Source organism: Oryctolagus cuniculus, chromosome 16, assembly GCF_964237555.1.
Source record: "Oryctolagus cuniculus chromosome 16, mOryCun1.1, whole genome shotgun sequence".
Taxonomy (NCBI): Eukaryota; Metazoa; Chordata; class Mammalia; order Lagomorpha; family Leporidae; genus Oryctolagus; species Oryctolagus cuniculus.
In genome coordinates, this window is record NC_091447.1 from 8,260,511 (window position 1) to 8,284,917 (window position 24,407).

Below are 24,407 nucleotides of genomic sequence, written 5' to 3' on the forward strand. Positions count from 1 at the left end.
AAGCCTTCTCATGAGCCCCCCAGGTCACAATTCTGCTTCCCCACCAATCCAAAAGGAGGCAGGTGGCTTTGCCTAGCGCCTGTTTCACAGGCTGGTGAGCACCTTCCTAGCAGTTCCTCCTCTTTCTTGGAAATTGACACAGAGGTGCAAAGACACCGGAGTCACCTAAGGAAATCAGGATGTGAACCGAGTGGAAATACTGGTTTTCTTTGCTTTGTAACCCAACCCAGAAGGCATTCCCGACAGAAGGTGTGCCAAAACTCTCTGAGTCAGAGTCGGAGTCTGCACAGTGAGACGGACGAGTCAGGACCACACTCAGGACAGTGCGTGCCTGCTGCGGCGTTCTCTGCCTTTGGGTTTGTTAACCAGAGCTGCTTTGGAGACCTTTCTGCCTCTTGCGACTTCGTAACTTAGCGTGTCTTGGTGTAATCCTCCCCGGCCTAGTTTGAAGGGTTTTTAAAGAATATTTGATGACTAAAATCCACCAATGTTCATAGTCCCTGGACAAGAATACTCTCGCGCTCCCTCTGCTGTCAGTGGAGTGTCATCTTTTGGGGCAGTCGGGTACCAGGTGGAACGATTTGGTCTGTTCGAAAGTCGGCCTGTGTTGAGTAAAGACTGCCCAAAACCCCTCAGATAGTCATGTTTGAATACTCTCTATTTTGAAAGTAACATCAGGGCCAGTGCTGTGGCATGATGGGTAAAGTTGAAGCCTATGGCACCAGCATCTCATATGGGTGCCAGTGCCAGTTTGAGTCCTGGCTGCTCAACTTCCAATCCAGCTCCCTGCTAATGTGCCCGGGGAAAGCAGCAGAAGGTAGCCCAAGTGCTTGGGCCCCTGCACCCATGTGGGAGACCTGGTTGGAGCTCCTGGCTTCAGATCAACCCAGCTCCAGCCGTTATAGCCATTTGGGGAATGAACCAGTGGATGGAGGATCTCTCTCTCTCTCTCTCTCTCTGTTTCCCCCTCTGTAACTCTGCCTTTCAAATGGATAAATCTTAAAAAAAAAAAAAAAAAAAATCAGAAAATAAATTGGAAAAAAAAGGCCTTAATTGGCTCACTGAATGAACATGCTTTTAATTGTGTTTTCTTTTTTCTTGATTGTTAGCATTAGATGTTTCCTTTTTTTAAGTTTGTCAAAAAACAGATACAATAATCTGTACATAAGAAAGTGTAATGTCCCTCATTAATATTAAAGATAGTATAATTCTTTGGCTATCCCTAGTTCAGTACTGGTAGAAGATAAACAATTAATTTGAGTCAGATATAAAAATTATTTTCTTTTCACAGTTCATCTGGTTTTTAGTCAAAATTAGGATTTTTAAAACTAAGTATTAGATATAATGTTATTTTGGGGGCAGTTTTAGATAAATATGAAGAAAAGCCTTAGGACAGAGATGTCTGCAAATAAGAGGAAACAGCTAGGGCCAGTGCTGTGGCATAGCAGGTAAAGCCGCCACCTGCAGTGCCAGCATCACATGGGCGCCAGTTTGAGACCCGGCTGCTCCACTTGCGATCCAGCTCTCTGCTGTGCCCTGGGAAAGCAGTAGATGACCCAAGTCCTTGGGGCCCTGCACACGGGTGGGAGACCCAGAAGAAGCTCTGGCTCCTGGCTTCAGATCAGCCCAGTTCCAGCCATTGCGGCCATCGAGGAGTGAACCAGCAGATGGAAGAACTCTGCCTCTCTGTAATTCTGCCTTTCAAATAATTAAAAAATATTAAAGGGGGGGGCACTTAACACCGCGGCAGAGGGATCAGGAGTTCTGTGGTGTGCGTTTTATGATGCTCTCCTGTCTTCCTTTTTGCTGAGTGTCTTCACACAAGACTTCACTGGTCTGCAGACGAATCTGGGCAGCTTCCTGGACATGGGGATCGTTCCTAAGAGGGGGTGGGGAGCATGACGTTTGTGTTTCTCAGCGTACAAAGTTCCAGAATGGGGCTGGTATAAAAGGAAAGAGAACCCCATACACTGAGGGTGCAGAGGGGACTGCTGGCTAAGTGGGAAAGGTTGTAGCCGTGGTGGTAGGTGGCCTGCAGACTGTGTGAGTTGGAGCTGAGTCTCTGCAGGAAACCATGTGAAAACCAGTTCCTACAATGCTGTAGAAACCGCGGTGCCATAAATTCCCTAATATTTATATGTCCCTGAGAGGCAATATCTTTGTTAAATCTGCTCTCTAAAAATAAGTGGTTTTTTTTTTTTTGTTCCCCTTAATAGAAGTCTGGGGCCAACTGTTGGGCATTTGGAGGTAACACATGCTTGTCCAGTTTTTCCAGGTGCTGCACTCCCCGTTAATATTTACTCTGCACTCTAATTCTAAGCTGTAAAATCTACGAGGCAGATAATGAATGGGCTACCTTTGAGAACCACCACCCCGAGACGTCGCAACAGCTTTGCTGGGCTCCTGGAAAGCACACGGAGCAGACACAGTAGGTCAAGTTCTGGCCCTGAAGCTTCCATGCACGTGAGCTCCAGCGGGGGACAGAGATCGTCTGCTTTGATCCCCATGGTATCACCCGTGCTAAACTGGCACGCATGATCTCAGCCAACAACCTGACATGTCCCCCTGAGCCAAGGGCCTGGATTTAGATCCGTGGTTTGCAAGTATTCCATTCCTCATGGGTGTGTGATAGGTCAAGAAATAAAAAACACACCCTTCATTATTAAACCTCAGTAAACCTAACTGTGGCTCCGATGCCTGTGATGAGGCCACCGGAGGCCACTGATGCTTGTTAACTTGCACTGTGAAACTTTTTCTGTGCAGTGCCTGGCACAGATCTCCACCTGCTAGAAAATCAACAACCGGGAGACCTACCTGACTTGGCCCCCGTCGAATTCCTGTTGACTAGCACCAGACCTGGTGCAGTTGGTGAACACTTACACGCCTGATTCTCTCTCTGAACCTTTTCAAGAAGTGTGGGCACTTTGTAGCTCCCTACTGGTCTCTTATTATTGCCCTTTGCTGTTGGTGTGAGTTAGTATGGTCTAGTGGTGCAACAGTGTATTGGGAGGTCCAGTCCCAGGCCATCAGCTGTGGGGCTTTGACAAGTCTCTGCGGCTCCTGCTGCCTTCACCGGGGTAAGACACACAGGTGTGTGAGCCTGCGGCCCTGCGTGGAAAGCTTTCCCTGCCAGCCAGGCCTGGACCGGTCTGCATCTAGGGTGATGGGCAGGCGTTTTCTTGGTTCAGAGAACTGATGGAGTGAGCGATGACGGACAGAGACCCATCACCACCTGGGAGCTTCCCGAAGGTCCAGTACCAAGTCTTTTTCCTCCAAACCAAAATCTCCTGTGGGTTCGCCAGTGTGGGACAACAAGAGATTCTTCCAGTCGGATCCAGCAGTCACAACTCATGGCCATGGTGCCTCACTAAGCTGACCTAGTCTCGGACTTTCCTCACCCGAGATAGGCAGGCCCTTGTTGTGTGCACTGTCTAGACAGAAACGAATCTCGCCACCTCCCTGCTAGACCAAGTACAAAACGTGTGTGGCGACATCCCAGCAGAGTTGCACTTTGTTGCAGGAAGGACAGAGATGGCATGATTACTGAGCATCACCTTTATCTTGCGTTCACGGTGACAATCTCCAGCACACAGGCTTTTTCTGAACACATAAGACAATGTTAACAGGCTGGAGTTGTGCTCATTCCCTTAGGGACAGGAGATCATGAGAGAAAATTGGCAGGTGGACAGTTTACCTTGCTACTTTCTATCTGTAGTGTGGTTTTTTTTTTTTATTTTTTTATAGATAGAGTTAGTGAGAGAGAAAGGTCTTCCTTATGTTGGTTCACCCCCCAATGGCCGCTACGGCCAGAGCTACACCGATCCAAAGCTAGGATCCAGGTGCTTCTCCTGGTCTCCCATGTGGGTGCAGAGGCCCAAGCACTTGGGCCATCCTCCACTGCCCTCCCGGGCCACAGCAGAGAGCTGGACTGGAAGAGGAGCAACTGGGACTAGCATCCAGCGCCCATATGGGATGCTGGCGCTGGAGGCAGAGGATTAACCAAGTGAGCCACGGTGCTGGCCCCAAGATTTTATTTATTTATTTGAAAGTCAGAGTTACACAGAGAGAGAAGGAGAGGCAGAGAGAGAGAGCGAGAGAGAGGTCTTCCATCCATTGGTTCACTCCCCAGTAAGCTGCAATGGCCGGAGCTATGCTGATCCAAAGCCAGGAGCTTCTTCCAGGTCTCCCATGTGGGTGCAGGTGCCCAAGGACTTGGGCCATCTTCTACTGCTTTCCCAGGCCATAAGAGAGCTGGATCGGAAGTAGAGCGGCCCGAACTAGAACCGATGCCCATATGAGGTGCCAGCACTGCAGGCTGGGGCTTTAACCTTCTGTTCCACAGTGCCCGCCCCAGAATGTGTGTATTGATCAGTTAAGTTACTCTATAACACTTTTAATTTTTATGTGTATTGCTTTGAGAAGTATTTTGAAAATATATAGAAAAATAATTTGTCTTATTTTTTGAAAGAACTTTTCTGTAATGATAACTTCCTTTAGGTATTTGTTCTGAATTAGCAGAGGTTAGAATTTTTGTCTATAACAACCACATGTCATATGTGCACATGCTTTTGTTTTTCAGCCTTGACTTTATCCTTTTTGTGATGATGACCTTTTGTAGTATTCAGTTTATTTGATATATTCTTGGGTCTGTCCTCAATCAAGAATGATGCGGAGAGATACTTCACAGCAGGAGTCACAGAAGTGCTGCAGGGCACAGTGAAGTGGTCCATAGAAAGGGGGGACAGAGGGAATCTCCCATCCTCTCTCTATTTCAGTCCTTGGATGCCCACAACAGCTGGGGTTGGGACACCCTGAAGCCAGGAGCTGGGAGCTCCATCCAGGTCTCACGTGGGTGGCAAGGATTTGAGTACCTGAACCATCATCTGCTACCTGCCAGGGTGCACATCAGCAAGAAGCTGAACTAGACAGTGAAGGTGAGACTCCAACATGGGACCTTGAGCACCCCAGGTGGCTGACTACCTGCTGTGCCAAACAGCTACCCCAGTGAAAGCATTTGGAAAATACCTTGTGCACAGGACCGTGGCATACAAGGACATATCAATCAGAGGAATGTGTGTAGCACGAGCATCTTCATTAGACTTACAAGTCAGTACTTTCTGTTTTGTATCAGAGCAGATTCTGTGGGCTTTGCAAACTCTTGTTACTTCTCTGGGATGAACTGGATTTCTAGAAGTCCCAGCAAATACAAAATCCCCACGTAGATTGGATTCCTGGTCATTTTCAGTTCCTGGATTCATTCTTCTTGGCACACTTGATGCAAAGGCATCGCTGGCTTCATGGTGTATAATCATTTTGATCCTCTGAACCACGGGAGGCTCAGACATACACTTTATCACCTCTTAGTCCTTCAAATGCATACTGCCTGAGAACAAGGCTCCTATTTTCTTTCAGTCCCACGTTCTGGCCTGTCTCCTACCCCTCCCCAACCCGAATATCCTAGGATGTGAAGTTACCAAAGGCAAAATAAAACCCTCAGCATCAAAGGCTGTGCAGAAGCATGTTTTAGGCATTCTAACTTCCTGTGATTTTAGCTAAGGTGGTCGGTAGGTCTACCCAGTGAGAAAGTCGCCTTTTCTAAAGTTTGACATCGGTGTTTGGTGATTAGAAACCAGTTCAGTGAAGTATCCACCTAGTGGCTGCTCTGATAGGCTTGGTCCCCTGTATAAAATCTTCAGCTCTTGAGACCAGGGACACTGCTTCTTATGCCCACTCTTGTCCCCTGTCTCCCAAGAAAGGGTCTTCAAAAAGTTCATCTGAAACAATTATTATGAAAAAACTGCATAGATTTCAGCTATTTTTTGCGTAAACACCTTTCAATTCCATTTTCCAATGAAATTTTGGACCCAATAATCCTTTCCCTTAGGTGCTTTTTCTGGCCTTGAAGGTTGTTGAGAAGCGTCCCTGGATGGCTGTAACCCTAGCCCACCCTTCCCACTATGATGATCAAAAGTGCTCCCAGAAGTTGCCAGACGCTGCCTGTCAGTGATCTCGGGAGGCAACTCCTGTCCTCGTCCAATGCCTGCCATAGACTGCCTTCAGAACAGGCTGATACAACAATAAACGTGTTTCAACCACAGCTGGACCCCCACCCAGTCATCTGACATTGCCTCGCCCTGTGCCCCCATTCCCTCGCAGTTTCGGAATCTCCAATTTCCAGTATTGTAGGTCTCCATCCGTCAGCATAAGCGTGTTGCCTTGCAGACAGAGGTGCTCAGGCTCTTCACTTACCTGGAGCCGAGGTTTCAAGGTATTTTGCCGCTGTAGTATCCTGAGATTGTATTTGAGGGGTGGGTTTTCTAAACTCCGAAGCACGCTGTGTGTGGCTAGCGTACATGTGTGTGTCTGTCTTGCAAAGCACAGACAGGACAGGACAATGATATCAGCAGGACTGGAGCAGCTGGAACCTGGGGGAAGGAAGGGAAGGGTCTGGAAAAGTCTTAGAGCCCAGAAGGGACCTTCTGTGCCCCCAGGGGTCCTCAGATTACATTAAGTTGAGACTGAATGTGTTTGAGGAGTTGCTTTGTATTTTAACTTTGGAAATCACTGGAGAGGCAGGACTATGTAATTGTTTCAGTTTGCAGCTATGAAAAGGTTATGCGTGGATACTTTAAAATGTACTTTTTAGGATATTTCTATTTGTTGAAAAGGGAACAACTGTCTGTGTTGAACTCAGGTGTACCAACAAGTTTAAGGTGTGAAATAATTTTGGAAAGTTTAACAGGAAAACTTTATCATGAATCCTTTATGTCTTTTAGGAAGATTTGGTTTGATTTTTTTTTAAAGATTTATTTATTTATTTGAAAGGCAGAGTTACAAGACAGAGAGGTCTTCCATCTGCTGGTTCACTCCCACAACAACCAGGGCTGGGTCAAGCCCAAACCAGGAGCCAGGTGCTTCTTCCAGGTCCCCCATGTGGGTTCAGGGGCCCAAGCACCTGAGCCAACTTCCACTGCTTTCCCAGGCATTAGCAGGGAGCTGGATGGGAAGTGGAGCAGCTGGGACAGGAACTGATGCCCATGTGGGATGCAGGAAGTGGCTATACCAGCTACACCACCATGCCAGCCCTTGGGTTCACATATTTTACTGTGGGTGCTATTTTTTTCACAACGTGATTCCTTTGGGCTTTGATGACTCTTTTTTTTTTTTTAGACTTATTTATTTATTTGAAAGGCAGAGTTACAAGGAGGCAGAGGTGAGAGAGAGAGGACTTTCATCCACTTGTTTACTCCCCAGATGGCCACAACAGCCAGAGCTGAGCCGATCAGGAGCCAGGAGTGTCTTCTAGGTCCCCTATGTGGGTACAGTGGCCCAAGGACTTGGGCCATCTTCTATAGCTTTCCCAGGCCATAGCAGAGAACTGGATCAGAATAGGAGCAGCTAGGACTTGAACCAGCGCCCATATGGGATGCCGGTACTGCAGACTTCACCCCCTACACCACAGCGCCAGCCCCTGATGACTATTTATAACATGATTGCTTACCACAGTTTAAGAATCCACCGTTCCCCACTGGGAAATGTCAGGTTTTGGAGAAAGCCTAGTAAGTTTCACATTGTTTAATCAATGCCTCTTTGTTTTATATTGTGACGGAGAAGAACGAAAGAGGCACGAGTATAACCTTAACGTTCTTGTGTTAAAGAAATATTAGATTTTATTGGATGTAATTTCCTTTTATGGCTAGACTGCTGTTTGGAATTTTCATGTCTTCTCAATCATTTCAAATTCTACGGTTTGCATAGAATTTGCTGAATGGCGAAATTAAGCTGTAGCGGCTGAGTGATTTTTGAGTCTGAAGAGGCAGTGGCAATCATGATAAGGATATTGAACCAGCAGATGTAAGGATATTGAACCAGCAGATGTTATGATATTGAACCAGCAAGTGTTATTCTAGGCAACAGAGTTCAGAGTGTCACTATAGGCATGTATTTGTTTATTGCCTTGGAGTAGTTCCTAATCATTCAGACTTTTATGGCCGGTTTAGTTATTTTTGTTTCTTTGGAGAGAATGTTGTCAACTCCCCAAATTCCTAGAGCCAATGCTTTCTGGAAAGGCTTTTATGATGCTTGTCCTAAAGAGTTTTAGCTTTAATGGAAAGAATAGTGTATAAGTAATGCTGAGTATGTTTCCAATTTATTCTCTACAGTAAATGAATCCACTCCTTTAAAATAAGGAATAATGGGGAATTCTTGGACTTGCTGTATTTTACTATAAGCTTTGAGCATTGGTGTTATGTGTCTTTATGAAGCGCTTTATGCAAGGGAGGTAACATTGTCACACTATACCTTTTATTATGTTAGACTCTAATGTCTCTCCCCTTTGTCTATATATATATATATATATATATATATATATATATGAGAGCAAAGTCACCCTTTGCTGAGGCCCAGGGCAAAAGCTGACTGCTCTCGCCGCTGCATCATAGTTCATGACTACAAATACTCAAGTTTATAAACCTCAGGATTGAAGAGAATCCCCAGAGACAAGTGTGTGTCTGTGTGTATATTGGATTTATTTTTTTAAGAAAGAAAGTGATAGACAAAGAGATTTTTTTTTCTTTAAAGATTTATTTTATTTATTTGAAAGAGTTACAGAGACAGGTAGAGACACAGAGAGAGAGGTCTTCTATCCGATGGTTCACTCCCCAGATGGCCGCAACTGCTGGAGCTGCACTGATCTGAAGCCAGGAGCCAGGAGCTTCTTCTGAGTCTCTTACGTGGGTGCAGGGGCCCAAGGACTTGGGCCATCTTCTGCTGCTTCCCCAGGCCATAGCAGAGAGCTGGATCAGAAGAGGAGCAGCTGGGAACTAGAATCGGTACCCATATGGGATGCCGGTGCTTCAGGCCAGGGCTTTAACCCTCTGTGCCACAGTGCTGGTCTCAGGATTTATTTATTTGAAAGGCAGAATTACAGAGAGGGAGGAACAGAGAGATCTTCTGTCCGCTAGTTCACTCCACAAATAGCCACATTGGCTGGGGCTGGGCTGAACCAGAGCCAGGAGCTTCTTCCAGGTCTCCCACGTGGGTGCAGAGGCCTAAGCATTTGGGCCATTTTCTGATGCTTTCCCAGGCACATCAGCAGGGAGCTGGATCGGAAGTGGAGCATTTGGGATGTGAAGTAGCACCCATAAGGGAGACGGGCAATGCAGATGACAGCTTTACCCACTATACAACACTGCCCTGTGTTTTAAAAATATTAATTAAAAAGTTCTTATGTTTTGTATACTTGCCTGTTTATCAAACTTAAGTGATTGAGGTTGTAAGGATTGTTCTGAAACTGCATTATCCAACATGGTAGCCATTAGCCACTTGGCCTGTTGAAAGTTAAACTTTAATGAAAGTGAGAGAAAACTGAACATTTAGTTCCTCAGTCACAATAGCCACAGCTCAATGCCTCAGTAGCTTCGGTGGCAAAAGCTGCCGAGTCATGGGAGAATCAAAATGTTTCCAACATCACAGATCTGTTGGATCTACTACTCTAGAAAAGGGGACCCCAAACTGTAACTGGGGGCCCAGTCTGCTCCAACATTTGTTTTGCTAATGAGGTTTTACTGGAAGCAGCCCGTGATTATGGGTCTGTGGCTGCTTTGTGACCGTCACAGCAGAGTGGCACAGCTGGAGCAGTGACCACAGAGACCAAGTTAGTTTCCTTTTATCCCTGTACAGAAAACCATTGTGATCTCTGCTTTAGAATGTGTGTCCGTGAAGTTGAGGTTGTATGATGAGCACAGTTACTTCACGCGTGATGTGTGTAGCGTATCACACATGATGGGTTGTCAGAGTTCAGAGATGGGCCAGGTAAGAATAACACCAAGCCTCGGCGCAGTGGGTGAGGCTGCTGCCGGAGCACCTGTGTCCCATATTATGGAATGCCTGGGATTGAGTCTTGCCTCTACTTCCTGATGCAGCTTCCTGTCAATGCACCGTGGAAGGAGCAAGTACCTGAGTCCCTGCCACCCATGTGGGAGAGCAGGATGGAGTTCTTGGCTTCTGATTTTTGACATGACCCAGTCCTGACTATTGTGAGGCATTTGGGTGGGGGGTGAACCAGCGGATGGAAGCTGGATCTCTCTCTTCTCTCTGCCAGTGTGTGTGTTTGTGACCCTGCCTTTCACCCTCATAAGTAAATAAAAAGACCAAACCTCAGGATGATGACGAGAGAACAGTCGTTCTGTTGTAGGAACAACCTGGAGATGAGTCCAGCTCTGATCAGTCAGCCCCTAAAAACTGAGTGAATGAGAGCAAGATGGCCGGCAGGACATCCACACCCAGAGGGCCGGTCTGCTGCAGGTGGCTTGGGCGTGAGACTCACCCAGGCCCGGAGTCTGGCCTGAGGTTGGGTGATGACATCAGCAAGGAGAGACAGAAGTGTCCCATGGCAAGTGGCGAGCTTATGTTCCCCGTGTGTGTCGGTTTTCACTTCTCAATATGGACCACGAACGGTCCTGGTGCATATGTATGTCGTAGCCCAGGCACACTTGTCTCTGGGGATTCTCTTCAACCCTGAGGTTTATAAACTTGAATATTCGTAGTCACGAGCTGTGATGCAGTGGCAACAACAGTCAGCTTTTGCCGTGGGCTTCAGCAAAGGGTGTCTTTGCTCTTTGCTGTGCGGGGGAAGCCAGGTTCTTAGTCAAAGTGCCCTTGCTGCTGTTGGGCCAGGGATTTTCAAAGGGCTCAGGGAGTGCCTTATAAAGACTGACCCTCGCTGGAGCAGATTACGGAGTAGCCCTGGGAGCTAAATTTAGAGAGGAGCCAGGCCCAGCTGCAAATAGTAACAGCCGAGCCGCAGGAGCCCGCTGGTGGGGAGCAAACCGTGTCCTTTGGTCTTTCACTTACCTGGGTGAGGTTTTCTCTGTTTTGTTTTTGTTTTTTTTCCGTCTGTGTTTGTCTGTTTTCACTTTGGTGGTGTCTTGGGGTACATTTCTGGGTCTTCATGTTGTTATCCGTTGAAAGTTGAAAAGTAAGCCCCCATCACTGGGCTAGGAAGAAAACAAACTTAGGTGTTTAGAGCCGCGATAAGTATAAATGCTTCAGATTTTTAAAATAGAGTCAGTCTTATGCTGTGTTTGGTGATAATTCTCCACTCACAGAAAAAAAAAAAAGAATAGAAACCTGCAGCAAGCCTAGAGTTACTTAGGGAATTCCTTCAAGTTGTGTGGAGGCCGGAAAAAGAAAACTTCTGGAGAGAACTCACACTCTGGGGATTTTAAAATTGATGACGGAATGTGAGTGTCGTTGGCAGGGAGCAGTTCTTGCTCACGTATTCACAAAAGCGCCAAGCTAACAAGCAGGTGCTGTTGGTTGCTTACAGAAGAGTGCGTTTTGTGTTCTGTTGGTTTGAGGGAGGCGTGGGGATAGTGAGGAAAACGCCTGGGAGTGTACATCGCATCATTCCTTCTCCACCAGTGCGGTGTTTGCTGATTCCGAGCAAATCAGCTGAAAAGCCCAGAGGACCCCTCCAAGTTGAGTTCTTTGGATATAATCAGGGTGTCTGTAGCCCTGTTTTCAGCAGGATTCCATTGAGCTTCTGATAGCACTTGTGACTGCTGCAGTGTGGAGCTGGTGCCCCACCCACAGACAGCCGTCAGTCACCTTCTCCACCCTGGTTCGGGTCCGGGCTGCCGCTGTTGTAGCTGTCACATTGTACTGGGAATGTTTGCGTAGTGTCTCCGCTGCCTGAGCTCCCGAGTGCATGGATGGATTCTGGCTCAGTCACCTTCTTCTCAAAGCAGGACATGTCAGGTTCATTTACTTTGGGGTTCATAACAACGCTGTCTGCTCAAACCGTCAAATAGAACGCCACTTGTGTTTGTGACTTTACTTTTAAATAGCCGTTTAATTTGTAATTCTCTGCGATAAACGTTTTTTTGTGAGAAGCTAGAAATTTCTTCATCTGGGAAAGAAGGAAGAGTTGATACATAAATTAACTTTTCTATGTTCTTAAGTGTTTTTTCTTAAACTTTGAGAAGTAATCACATAATTTACCTGGATCCTGAAAATTCTCTTGATTGTGTGATGGAGTAAGTAGTTGAGGAAATTGACATTTTTAAATCATAATGTTTAAAAACTTTGAAAAGCACTAAATAACTTGCTTCCATTGTCCATATTATCCTAATCATTTGGCCTTCATACTTTAAGCAACTGGACAGATTTTCAGTTTATAATACTTATGCCAGCAAGCTTAACTCAGAACAGGTTTTGACTTATTTTCCACAGTTAACATATCCTTTATAGTGCATGTTAAATCCAACAGAAAAAATATCAAATGCCCAGGTCTTCACGCGCCACGGCTAGCAGACAAAAACAGCTGTGCGTGCTTTCTCGGATCCTTTGTGAATCTTGCACAGATACGTCCGTCCCATTTATACTTTACGTTGTGTCATCCAAGCTGCTTTTGCCTTGGACATCTTCCTGCTTCGGTGCCTCAGGGTATTTGACAAGTATTTCCTAAATGCATGCACTTCGATCAGCACTGGTGCTAAACATACCGAGAACTGGGTAAAATCTAGAAGGCCCCGGAAGCATTGCGTGAGATTTAAGCTCCAAGCTGAAGTTTGCATCTGTAGTTGAATCCCCCTTTGTCCTTTGCCAGCACTGAGTATTGGTTGACTTTCCAGCTTTTGCTAGTATTGCCATGAGATCTCATTGTTAAAAGTGTTTTCAGTTTTGAGTGAGGTTAAACATGTTTATTCATTGTGTCTTTTTGATGTGCACTGCTTATCTGAAAGACATAATCTTTATTTTCTTTGTTTTCAGAAATTTTATGAATAAGCATCAGAAGCCAGTGCTAACAGGCCAGCGGTTCAAAACTCGGAAAAGGGGTAGGTTGTGGTTTGTGGCTTTGGGTGTGTGTGTGTTTTGAAGTTTCTGTCCAAATCCAAGAGAAAGAGAATTTGAATGGTCCCTGTGTCCTCCTTCCCCTGTGATGGGCGGGTGGAGTTGGAGTTGTCACTGCATTTAAGAGGAGATGAGGTCAGGAGGGCCGCGTGTCAGGATGGAAGACTGCCACGTGGCAGGGCTGCGCTCAGCTCTCAAGCTGGACCCGTGCTTATTTGTCCTCTGGCCCCTCACAGAGCAGCAAGGAGGCCCTCACCACGACCCAGGATTGTTTAAGCCTTGGTGCTTCTTAGCCTGATCGACGGGGCTGACTTCAGCTCTCAGACTTCCCGGCCTCCCAGACCCATGGGCCAGATAAACTTGCACCACCGTTTATCACCGATCCTGTCTGTGGTCTTGTGCTACGGCAGCCACCGCTTGGATGCTGCACCTCCGCTCCTTTGTGGAATCTGGAGTTGTGTGGTGGAGCCGTAGCATTTCCAGACCACTCGGTGTTTGTTGGGCAAATCACTCGACTGTCTGAGCTTGTGCTTTATCTGCAAAATAGGGGTCATTCTAACCGTTCAAGTTGTCCCTTGTCATAGAGAGTTTGAGGCAAATGATGAACTTTACTCATTTTTTTAAATTTTATTGAAATGCAATACATATACCAAGAAATGCATGTAAGCATACAGATAAATGAGTTTTTGGTCCTTTATTATACTCATAAAGAGCAAACTTACTAATACCCCAAAAGTCCTCATTGTCTCCCCCCATTTCTTTCTCTTGTTTTTTTAATGTGGGAAAGAAGAGTGCCGTGCTGTCTTTGACTGTGTGTGTGTGTGTGTGTGTGTGTGGTTTCTGAGTAAGTATGATGACAAGAGTGGTCACACTAAGAGAAACAATTTAGGGAGAAGGAGGTTTTTTTTTTTTTACTTTTTCCAGAATTTAGGAAATCAAATTAAATTCACTGCTGTGCACACCCTAAAAGTCATAGTGTTATCATGTGTCCTTACTGTCGGAAGAGTGTGGAGAGACCCGATTTGATGATGTCTAGTAAAATGTCAGTTTCATGAGTGACTGCTGTTTTCCATAGTGTTCATCTTAACTGTTCTGTCCGTGTAAACATACTTTGAACAGTTTATATGTAGCTAGTTTTGCATAACTATTTAGAGGTCCTCTTGAATATAAGAAAAATGAACGAAAACACAGTATGGAAACTCATTTGGGGAAGAGATGTGATGTAAATTGCGGAGTTAACTGAATCGAAGGGAGTGACTGAAAAACACCTGAGGAAGTGTGATGGGTACAGAGAAATAATCTCTTATTTTTTTTTAAGATTTTTTATTTATTTATTTGAGAGGTAGAGTTACAGAGAGAGGGAGAGACAGAGAGAGAGGTCTTCCATCCGCTGGTTCACTCCCAAATGGCCACAACGGCCAGAGCTGCGCTGATCGAAGCTAGGAGCCAAGAGCTTATTCCAGGTCTCCCATGTGGGTGCAGGGGCCCAAGCCTCTGGGCCATCCTCCACTGCTTTCCCAGGCCATAGCAGAGAGCTGGATCAGAAGAGCAGCCAGGACTCGAACCGGCATCCATATGGGATGCCAGCGCTGCAGGCAGAGGGTTAACCTACTGTGCCACAGCGTCAGCTCCCAGAGAAACTATCTTGAAGCAGAATCCCCCGTAATGATGCTTGAGGACCGATTATGTAACCCACCCAATGTGTGGCCTGGGCGTCAGTGGTACCCAAGCAGCTCCTGCAGGCTCCAGAACTCTTGGCACTGTTGCGTCCACTTTAGTGAGCAGTCCAGTCCCGGAAAAAGAGAGGAAGTCCAATACAGTACATCAATTAGACCCGAAGAGCTTGCGAGAGCTACTAGAGAGCAGCAGGACTGAATTTAGCTCCTCGCCTCTGCCAGAAGGCTACAGGTTGACACTAAAAAAAATTGTTTTTTGAAGTCACCGCTTTGTATAGCATTTCTGTCTTGGCCTCTCCTATTTCTCTTTCTCTTTTCACCTCTGGCTCATCCCCAGAAGCTGAAGAAGCATGTGTGTAGCCTGGGCCGCCACCGCCCTCCACTCAGTCCTCACGGTGGTCTTACAAACCCTGCTCCTGCCACATTTCCCTACAGACTGTGGAAGCAGACAGCAGGTGCAAGGTGCTCGCTGGCACGTACTGGTTGTCTCCATGTTTAATGCAGTCTTTTGATGAAACTGTGTGGTTGAGAAACCTCACCACGGTTGCTGTGGGGTCCCTGGCGATGTGGTCCTGGTTAACCTGTGCCCAGCTGCAAGGCTGGGGCGGGTTGGCCATGGCCTGTGCCAGTCTGCCTGGATCTGCATCTGTAGTGAGCACTGGAGCCAGCAGAGGTTCCACTAGGGGTGTGGCCCCTCAGCTCTGTGTTCAGGTGGGAACCCAGATTCATTGGCTGACGTAGGGTGTGCAGCTGGAGACCCCGGGGAGAACTGAGAGATGCACAGTCCTTGTCAGGGTTCTGGATGTGTACGCCTTAGATTCTGGGTGGAATTTAACACGTAGGGAGCCCATGAGTCAGCTTCATTGTCCGCTCCTTGGAATAGTGACTCACCTCTGATGGTGTATCATGTGTCAGAGTTTCTTTGCCCAGAGGACAGGGCCGACGTCAAGGCAGGGGTTAGCAGCAGTTTGTGGAGGTGAGGATCTTCAGGGTCATTGTGTGGGCTGATGGGCTGCCCTCTGAAGTTCTCTGCCCACTCTGAAGCCACTCCCTAGCCAGGCTCATGCTCCTTTGTGCCAGGTTAGCGGGCAGATGAGGTTCTCGAACGCAGACATCCTGGCTGGAGGTGTCACAGTAACTCCATCCAGACCCACTCTGACGTCTTCCGGAAATCCTCACGGCATGCTTAGGGTGCGTTCTCCAAAGTGGTCGGGTTTTCTAGTGTGGCTGCGTGACTGCAAGGCTAAAGTTCTCTCTCCTGGGCCACTGATTTGCTAAATAAAATAATTTAGTAACAAAACTGCCCCCTCACTGGTAAATTTTATGGAATAATTGGGTTAAAATGAATGATAATCAGTAGGGAAAAGATGACCAAAATGCAGGCATCAGAGTGACCGGCTACTCAGGTTTCCCCCTAACTTTAGTTCTGTGTTACTGACTTGAAATCCCTTAGATTCACAGTAAAACGGAGTCGTTAACTGAGTAAGCCTTTAAAACTTGAAGTGTATACATAGGTAGATGCATGTGTGTGGTTAAAAGGTACTTAATATTGCTCACTCATTTACTGCACCCCAGTGGCTTCCAGAAAGACGGGTGGCTTTCGCTGTTTATCCTTGCATTAGCACATTTATAAAAAACAACAACAACAACTCTGTATTCACCAGCTGCTGTAGTTGGCACTTGGGACACTTACAGGTGTTTTGGAGGGTCAGAACCAGGCCCGTTTCTGTCAGGGCAAGGGCGATTCTAACCAGCTCCTTAGGGTCACACTTGGGATTCACAGTGCATTATAAAGCTGAGACCCTTGTTGTATGCTTCCCACTTTCAGGGAGGCGCGAGTGCCCCCACGGAAACTCTAAGAAGTTGGTAGCGGATCTGTGTTGGGGTCTTGGTGGTATTTCTGCTGTCCTCAGATGAAACATGAACAATATTTCAATGAAAATGGATCTTGGGTTGAACTGTTGCCTTCCTTCCCCAAGTTTCCATTGGTGTTCCTGTCGCTGTCTTGCTTAGGGATTTTCTCTTCCTCTTGTTGAACACCTTGACAGGTGCGAGCTGTTTTTCCATCCTGCAAAAGCATTATTCGTCCTGCGGTGCCCTCGTGACCTTCGAAGGCTCCTGAGCTCTGTGCTGGCCTTTCTGACCCAACGTGTTGAAACACCCTTGGCCGTGATGCACCGTCTTCCCTCGTTCACCTTTCCCCTTCCTTGGCAGTTCTTCTGGAAAATTATAATGGGAGGAGAAAGCTGCTTTCCAAACACAGGTTTTCAAGTCATCTCAAGTTAAAAACCAAGTCCTCTTGTAGGACAGGAAAGAATGCACCTTCTTCAGAGTGCAAAGGAGAATGACCGTGTAGCTAGACCTCGGGGAAGGGAGCAGACAGGGCACGGTTACCACTCGGTTACCCCCTCGTGCAGTCCTTCATGGTACATTCCTCCGGAGCTCCTGGCCGACTGCCGCCCCTCTGCACAACAACACACTAATTATACTTTCCTCTGCAGTCGGCATTTGCATGTCCTTGGCTGCGTAGCGTTTTGCTCTTAGGGCATCAAAAGGACTTTGTGCCTTTTGTTCACGACTGTCAGTGCAGTTCATTTCTGTGCGCGTCGCTGGTATCTCAGGCTGCATGGCTCTGGCTGGTACTGGGCAAGGGGTTCTCTTCCTCCGCTTCTGATGCTGATGTCAGTGATGTTAGCCAGAGCTGGCCCATCCCTCTTGCTGGCCTACAGGTAGTCAGTGTAGTTTTAATATTACCAAAGTTAGGGGTGTACGTGGCTTACACAGACACTTCTGCAAGACATGTTACAACAGCGGCAAGGCGGCTGGCACAGAGCTCCTGCAAGGTCTCCCAGCGGCTTGCTTTGTTGGGAACATTTCCTGGGGGCCAAGTAGCCTTCTCATGGAGCTATTTCTTGATTTTTCCGTGGGAGGTATTAGGTGTGCGCTTCCTGCCCTGGAGGGTGAGGAGTCGGCTGGCTTTCACTGCCCGCCCCCTCACAGTCCTCCCCCTTCTTAGCCTTCCGTGGAGTCATCATCTCAGCTAGACGGGTGTTTGGGATTCGAGCCGCTGTGACCTTTGCGCATGCTGTCCTTGGCTCTTTTTCTGAGCATCGTTTCATCATCTCTGGATTTAATGACTTTAATCACTTAACTCTCGCTGGCTTCGCTTTCTGTGCTTGAGAGCCAGTCTCAGCCCGAACCTTTCCTTCTGCCCTGTAAATCTCTTAATATAAACGCTTCAGGAATTCTGGCAGCACTGGGGTGTTGCAGGAATATCTCCGGATCACATCACATTGTATTACGGTACTGTAGAACTCCGGGTCAGCCTGCCTTCCGGACCAGCTGTGGAGCCATCCGCTGGACACGTCACCAGCTTGACATGTCACCAGCTTGACATGTCACCGTGACCCACAAGGAGGCATCGCCGCATCCTGTTTCTCCCCTTTGCCTGTAGCAGTGGGCGTCTCCTGACCTCCTACTTTCGCGTTTCCGTATCTGAATAATTTGGCTGCACACCAAAATCCTAGACTGCAGAGTTGTCGCTTGGGCTTGTCAAGAGCGGGTTGAGCTTTATATGTGGCTTGGTGGGGTTTTTGGTTTATTTGTTTGTTTCTGTCCGAGAAGCTGCAGGGTGCTGCACTGCCCCCCAGAATTCATCACCCCCATGAATCCCTTTGGCTTGACTGGGGGAGGGGTGGGCTTTGTCCTTAGCCCTCTCATTCTCTTCTCTACTTTGCCTTCTTCTGCTTCTTTTCCATTGCATGGCACTGGCTTTGTCCAAACCAACCTTCTACAAGGCAGAGGGTTTGCTGGTGAGAAATAGCTGAGATTCCTCCTGGGTTTTATTACTCAGAGAGGAGAGTGAGGATTCCCCTAGGCCGCCTTCCTCCTGGCAAGGCTGGGAGCACCTGTGAAGTTACCTGGGTGTGGGCAGGACTTTGTAGCTGCTTCCAAGGCTGCCTCGTTCCTTCTCCCAAAAGTTTTGTTCTCCTTAGACTCCTCACCTAGGCTGATTTCTAACTTCCTACCTAACAAAAACGGCTTTTATTAAAAAATAAATAAGTAACTGAAGACATTATTTGCCTCTGTCACAGGTTTTCTCCTGAGTCTACAGCAAAATTGTCCAGAGACCTAAGGACTGGGAGAAATTGTGATACACCCAAGGCAGTGCATGTGGGAAGTCAGCTGTCAGCTGTTGGGCCAGGCATTGACAAGATTTGCAGAACGGTGCAAGGTGTCCGTCCAGCGCATAACAAATCTTCCCAGGCAGACGAATCAGTTAATTCACAGGCTTTTATTGGGGTTCCGCTCCCGGGTGAGGTTCCACGGCCCCAACAGAGCAATAGAGCGGGGACCGGGGAAGTCGTGCGTCAGAGATTGGGAGAGCTCCTTTTATAGATTCAGGGCATGGGAATTAAAGGTAGAGGCGGGTCTGATCCTCACTGGTTGACCTTTAGGCACCTGCAGGGACCTTGACAAGGACTTTTCTTCCCCACAAGTACAGGTAGGAACTTTCCATTCTGGAAGTATAGGCCTTCCCTCCTTGCAGATCCCAAAGCTACCAAAGGGGACAAAAATGCCACTCTAATGGTTAACTTGTCCAGTTCCAGCTTCATGGTCATGCACACCCTGGGAGGCTCAAGGATTTGGGTCCTTGCCACCCATCTTGGAGACCTGGGTTGAGTTCAGTTTGGCCCAGCTCCAGCTGTTGACCAGCAAAATGCAAGGGGTGTGTGTGTTTGTGTGCATGTGTGTGTGCAACACACACGCACCTTTTGGTGTTTTTTTTGTTTGGTTTTTTTTTTCCCTAAAGATTTGTTTATTTATCTGAAAGGCAGAGTTACAGAGAGGGAGAGGCAGAGAGAAGTCTACGTCTGCTGGTTCACTCCCCAAATGACTGCAACAGCCAGGACTAGGCCAGACCAAAGCCAGGAGCTTCTTCTGGGTCTCTGATAAGAGTGCAGGGGTGCAAGCACTTGGGCCATCTTCTGCCGCTTTCCCAGGCCTTAGCAGGGAGCTGGATGGGAAGTGAAGCAGCCAGGACTTAAACTGGTGGCTATATAGGATGCAGGTGTTGCAGGCTGCGGCTTAACCCACCACATCACCTGGGTGCTTTTTGAAATTGAAAATAAATAACATTTGAAAAAACAATTCAAGGGGCCAGCGCTGTGGTGTAGCGGGTGAAGCCACTGCCTGCAGTACTGGCATCCCATATAGGCACTGGTTTGAGTCCCAGCTGTTCCACTTCTGATCTAGCTCTCTGCTGTGGCCTGGGAAAGCAGTAGAAGATGGCCCAAATCCTTGGGCCCCTGCACCTTCATGGGAGACCTGGAAGAAGCTCTTGGCTCCTGGCTTCAGATCAGCGTAACTCCAGCTGTTGTGGCCAATTGGGGAGTGAACCACCAGATGGAAGACCTCTCTCTCTGTCTTTCTGTGTCTCTCTCTGCCTCTCCTTCTCTGTGTAACTCTGACTTTGAAATAAATAAATAAATCTTTTTTAAAAAAGAATTCAAAAGGTAAAAAGACTGAATATTTACAATATTTACTCTGAAGCTTTCGGTATACATACATAGCTCATTATACATACTGAATATTTTTAAAATTTCTGTTCATTTCATTTTATTTGAAAGGCAGAGAGAGCAAGAGAAAGACATCTTCCATTCGCCACTTCCCCAGATGCCTGCACAACAGCCCAGGGCTGGGTGAAGCCAAAGTCAGGAGCCTGGAACTCCATCAGGGTCATCAGGGTCTCCCATGTGGGTGGCAGAGGCCCAAGCACTTGGGCTGTCACCTTCTTCCTGTTAGCTGGGACTCACACCAGGCACTCAGATAAGGAACGCAGGCAGTGCCTTAAGCCGCTGGGCCAAATACCCACCCCTGTACTGAATGTTCAAGTACTCACCCTGGAGTAATTTATCCTATGATAACCCTCCTTATTGCTTCCTCCTGGTGCTTAGTTTAATTTTTGATGGTTAGAGTATCGGAGAATTCAAATATTTCTGTGGCCCTTGAACAGAAATAAACTATTTTCTTCGAATCAGTGTTTAATCAGGGGTTGCAGACCATGCAAATCCAAAAAAAAAAAAAAGGAAAAACTTTACATTGTCTTTCAGCTTTTTGAAAATCACCTGTCAAAGGAAACACCATGTGTGGAGGAATGAGGATGTGTACCTAAGAGATAATCCTATAAAAATGTTTTTATTTTTAGATGAAAAAGAGAAATTCGAACCCACAGTCTTCAGGGATACACTTGTCCAGGGACTTAATGAAGCTGGCGATGACCTTGAAGCTGTAGCCAAGTTTCTGGACTCCACGGGCTCCAGGTTAGATTACCGTCGTTATGCCGACACGCTCTTCGACATCCTGGTGGCTGGCAGCATGCTTGGTAAGCTGCGCGGTATGACGCACGCGAATGTCTTCCTGAGCTAACCCTGTATTTTTTTTTTTTTTTTTGAAGAATTATTTTATTTATTTGAGGCAGAGTTACAGAGAGAGGTAGAGCCAGAGAGAGAGTGGTCTTCCATTTCTCTGGTTCACTCCCCAAATGACCGAAATGGCCAGAGCTGCACTGTTCTGGAGCCAGGAGCTTCTTCCAGGTCTCCCACACGGGTGCAGGGGCCCAAAGACTTGGGCCATTTTCCACTGCTTTCCCAGGCCCTAGCAGAGAGCTGGATCGAAAGTGGAACAGCCGGGACTCAAACCAGCACCCATATGGGATGCCAGCACTGCAGGCTGGGGCTTTAACCCACTGCGCCACAGTGCCAGCCCCAGCCCTGTATTTTTAATTCCCCCATATCAGGTAGAATCTTGGTTAGAGTTGATAAAAATTGCAAGTGGAAGGTCTGTAATTGTACCTAAGTTACAGTGTGGGATGGTACTCCTAGGGAGAGGCCCCGGCCTGAGGTTTCTGTTCATGTTTATAGCTCTTGCCTGCTTTGCTGTGGAAGACTGAGGTAATGTCACTTCATCCGTACATAGCAGCGTGTCTAGGGAGTATAATATAGGCCTAGTTTTTGGTTTTGGTTTTCTTTAAATCCTTTTGATTGTGCGCACTGCAGTTAGCAAGGAGGGGCCGTGATAGAAGATCAGAAATCCTTGAAGACAGAGAAACGTGCAGGGAAAGAATGCTCAGCACCTGATCCCAATGTGTGTCAGCGGCCAGAACCGCCCCTCTTCCCCTCAGAGTCACTCTCAGAGCCTCGTTCTCGCCGGTTTCTGTCGTAGCCGTAAAGTACCCAAGTCTCCCCGGCCAGGGACCCCGAGTTCTCCAGTGTGGAACTGCTCTGCTGTTTGCTGTTTCAAAGATGGGGTTGGGGGCCCGGGGTGCTGCCTGTGCTGCGACGTCCTCACAGAGAAAGGTTCTCCTGCCCCCAGTGCCATCCGTGCCTTTCTTCAGGAAATAACTGCTAAAACCAAACTTCTTCAGTTTTCTTTATGATTATTATTTTATTTTATTGGATGGCACACAGAGATCTTCCATTCGCTGGCTCACTCCCCAGATGCAGCAGCTAGAGCCGGTTAAACCCAAAGCTAGGAGCCTAGAACTCGGTCTAGGTTTCTTACACGGGCGTCAGGGACCCGGCTACTTGAGCCTGCATCGCCTGCTGCCTCCCAGAATGTGTTTCAGCAGGAAGCTGGAATCAGGAGCAGAGCTGGAAATCAGATGCAGGCTTGCAGTATGGGATGTGGGTGTCCAAACTCACCCAGTGCCCCTGTCTCATCACAAAGAATTAAAACCAAACTGATGTGAATGGACATTTGTTTTTGGTTTTTGCTACAAGGTTACCGGTGTGCATGCATGTAGCTTTCTGCTCTTATCTGATTACACCTGTGTGTACCTGCCAGGGATTAGTGGATTAAAGGATGGAGATATTTATATCTGCATCTTTGTATCTACCTCAGAAAGACAACCAGCCTTCACAAAGAATATGCTACTTAGCAGTTTGTCAAAAAGCATGAATTCCTGTTTATATTTAACTTTTTATGGAACAGTAGCTACTTTGTCAGTCTTGTAGATCTTTGTCAATTTGGTGAGTGATGGATGTTTTCAGAATAAAATTTAAATTAGTGGTAGAGTTGAACATCCTCCCCTGTGGTTACTATCTGAATTATGCTTATTTTGGTCTGTGCACAAATAAATGCCGCACAGGAATGATCCTCAGCAAGGTGTGGGTCTTGCCAGAGCCTCGGCCAACTGCACTGGTCGATTGTAGACATCCATGCCGCACCGTTGACCCTCTGCCATTCTTGTCCCCAGCCGTGAGACCTAGCCTAGCTCTTCGGATGCCAATCATATTTGGCCCCTGGTTTCCTTTTTTTTTTTTTTTTTTTTTTTTTTTTTTTTTTTTTTAAGATTTACTTATTTATTTGAAAGTCAGAGTTACACACAAAGAGAAGCAGAGGAAGAGAGAGAGAGAGAGGTGGTTCTTCCATCTGCTGGTTCATTCCCCAGATGGTAGCAACGGATAGAGCTGTACCAATCCAAAGCCAGAAGCCAGGAGCTTCCTCTGGATCTCCCACTTGGGTTCAGGGACCCAAGGACTTGGACCACCTTCTACTGCTTTCCCAGGCCATAGCTGAGAGCTGGATCGAAGTGGAATAGCTGGGACTCGAACAGGCACCCATATGGGATGCCGGCACTGCAGGCGGTGGCTTTACCTGCTACGCCACAGCGCCAGCACCTAGAATGCACTTTTTAAACTCACCTCTCAGGAGGAAAGTCTATAACTTCAATTTTAGTCTTTTTAGTATTTAATTTTTATCAGATAGGAATCATTTGCCCAGTTTCTAGATTAAGATGATCATCTTTTTAAAAAAAAAAAAAAGATTATTTTCATTTATTTGAGAGGTAGAGTTAGACAGTGAGAGGGAGAGACAGAGAGAAAGGTCTTCCCTCCGTTGGTTCACTCCCCAGGTGATTGCAACAGCTGGAGCTGTGCTGATCCGAAGCCAGGAGCCAGGAGCTTCCTCCTGGTCTCCCATGTGGTTGCAGGGGCCCAAGCACTTGGGCCATCTTCTACTGCTTTCCCAGGCCATAGCAGAGAGCTAGATCAGAAGAGTGGCAGCCAGGACTAGAACTGGTGCCATATGGGATGCAGGCGCTGCAAGTGGAGGATTAACCTACTGAGCCATGGTGCCTGCGCCAAGGTGATCATCTCACTAAAATTTTGTTCCAGGTGGTCATGTCCATTTAAAAGGACTAATTAAATCTTGTGCATAAGCTAATTATAAATTAACCCCTGAAGGAGCTAAAATCTCTGAAAAGTAATTACTTGGGGCTAGGGTGTTATGGTTTAGCAAGTAAAGCCACTACCTGCAATGCCAGCATCCCATTTGGATGTTGATTTGTGTCCTGGCTGCTCTACTTCCAATCCAGCTCCCTGCTAATGGCCTGGGAAAGCAGCACAAGTTGGCCAAAGTGTTTGGGCCCTTGTCACCCATGGGGAAGTCCCAGGTGAAGCTCCTGGCTCCTGGCTTCAGCCGGGCCTGGCCCCAGCCATTGGGGCCGTCTGACGAGTGGACCCGTCAGTCCACGAGTGGATGGAAGATTTCTGTCTGTACCTCCTTGTCACTCTTTCAAACAAATAAATAAATCTCTAATTAAGAAAAAATCTAGTTACTTAAAACTTCAGACTGGTGTCTGTGGCCCGTAAAACAGATGAACTATGACAACTGTAGCTCGGCCGACTTTTCCTTTGCCTGGTAGCATGCGTTACCAGCAGAGGTGGCTGCATATGGACTTTTGCATGCACAGGTCAGAAATCACAGGTTAAGTCAAGGCTGGTAAATGCTGGCATGCACAGAGTGACAGGAGTCTGTGATGAGGAGAGTCTGCCTTTTCAACTTTGATCACGGCTGAGTCATTGGTGCCGGGCA

At 47.2% G+C, this 24,407-nt stretch overlaps 1 protein-coding gene across 7 annotated transcripts in view; it reads left to right on the forward strand.

Moving 5' to 3' along the window:
- The window catches only part of BZW2 (basic leucine zipper and W2 domains 2), a 72,324-nt gene that overhangs the window by 3,819 nt on the left and 44,098 nt on the right, over positions 1-24,407 (forward strand). For 3 of the 7 annotated variants that reach the window (XM_070059578.1, XM_070059579.1, XM_008274078.4), the window contains exons 1-3: positions 10,045-10,858; positions 12,775-12,839; positions 20,740-20,916. In XM_070059578.1, coding sequence (XP_069915679.1) covers positions 12,782-12,839; positions 20,740-20,916 — 235 coding nt within the window. In that variant the 5' untranslated portion in view covers positions 10,045-10,858; positions 12,775-12,781. Of the gene's footprint in view, positions 1-4,775; positions 4,935-10,044; positions 10,859-12,774; positions 12,840-20,739; positions 20,917-24,407 lie in introns of those variants that run through there. The other 4 variants (XM_051832559.2, XM_070059577.1, XM_070059580.1 and 1 more) reach the window with 3 other exon arrangements.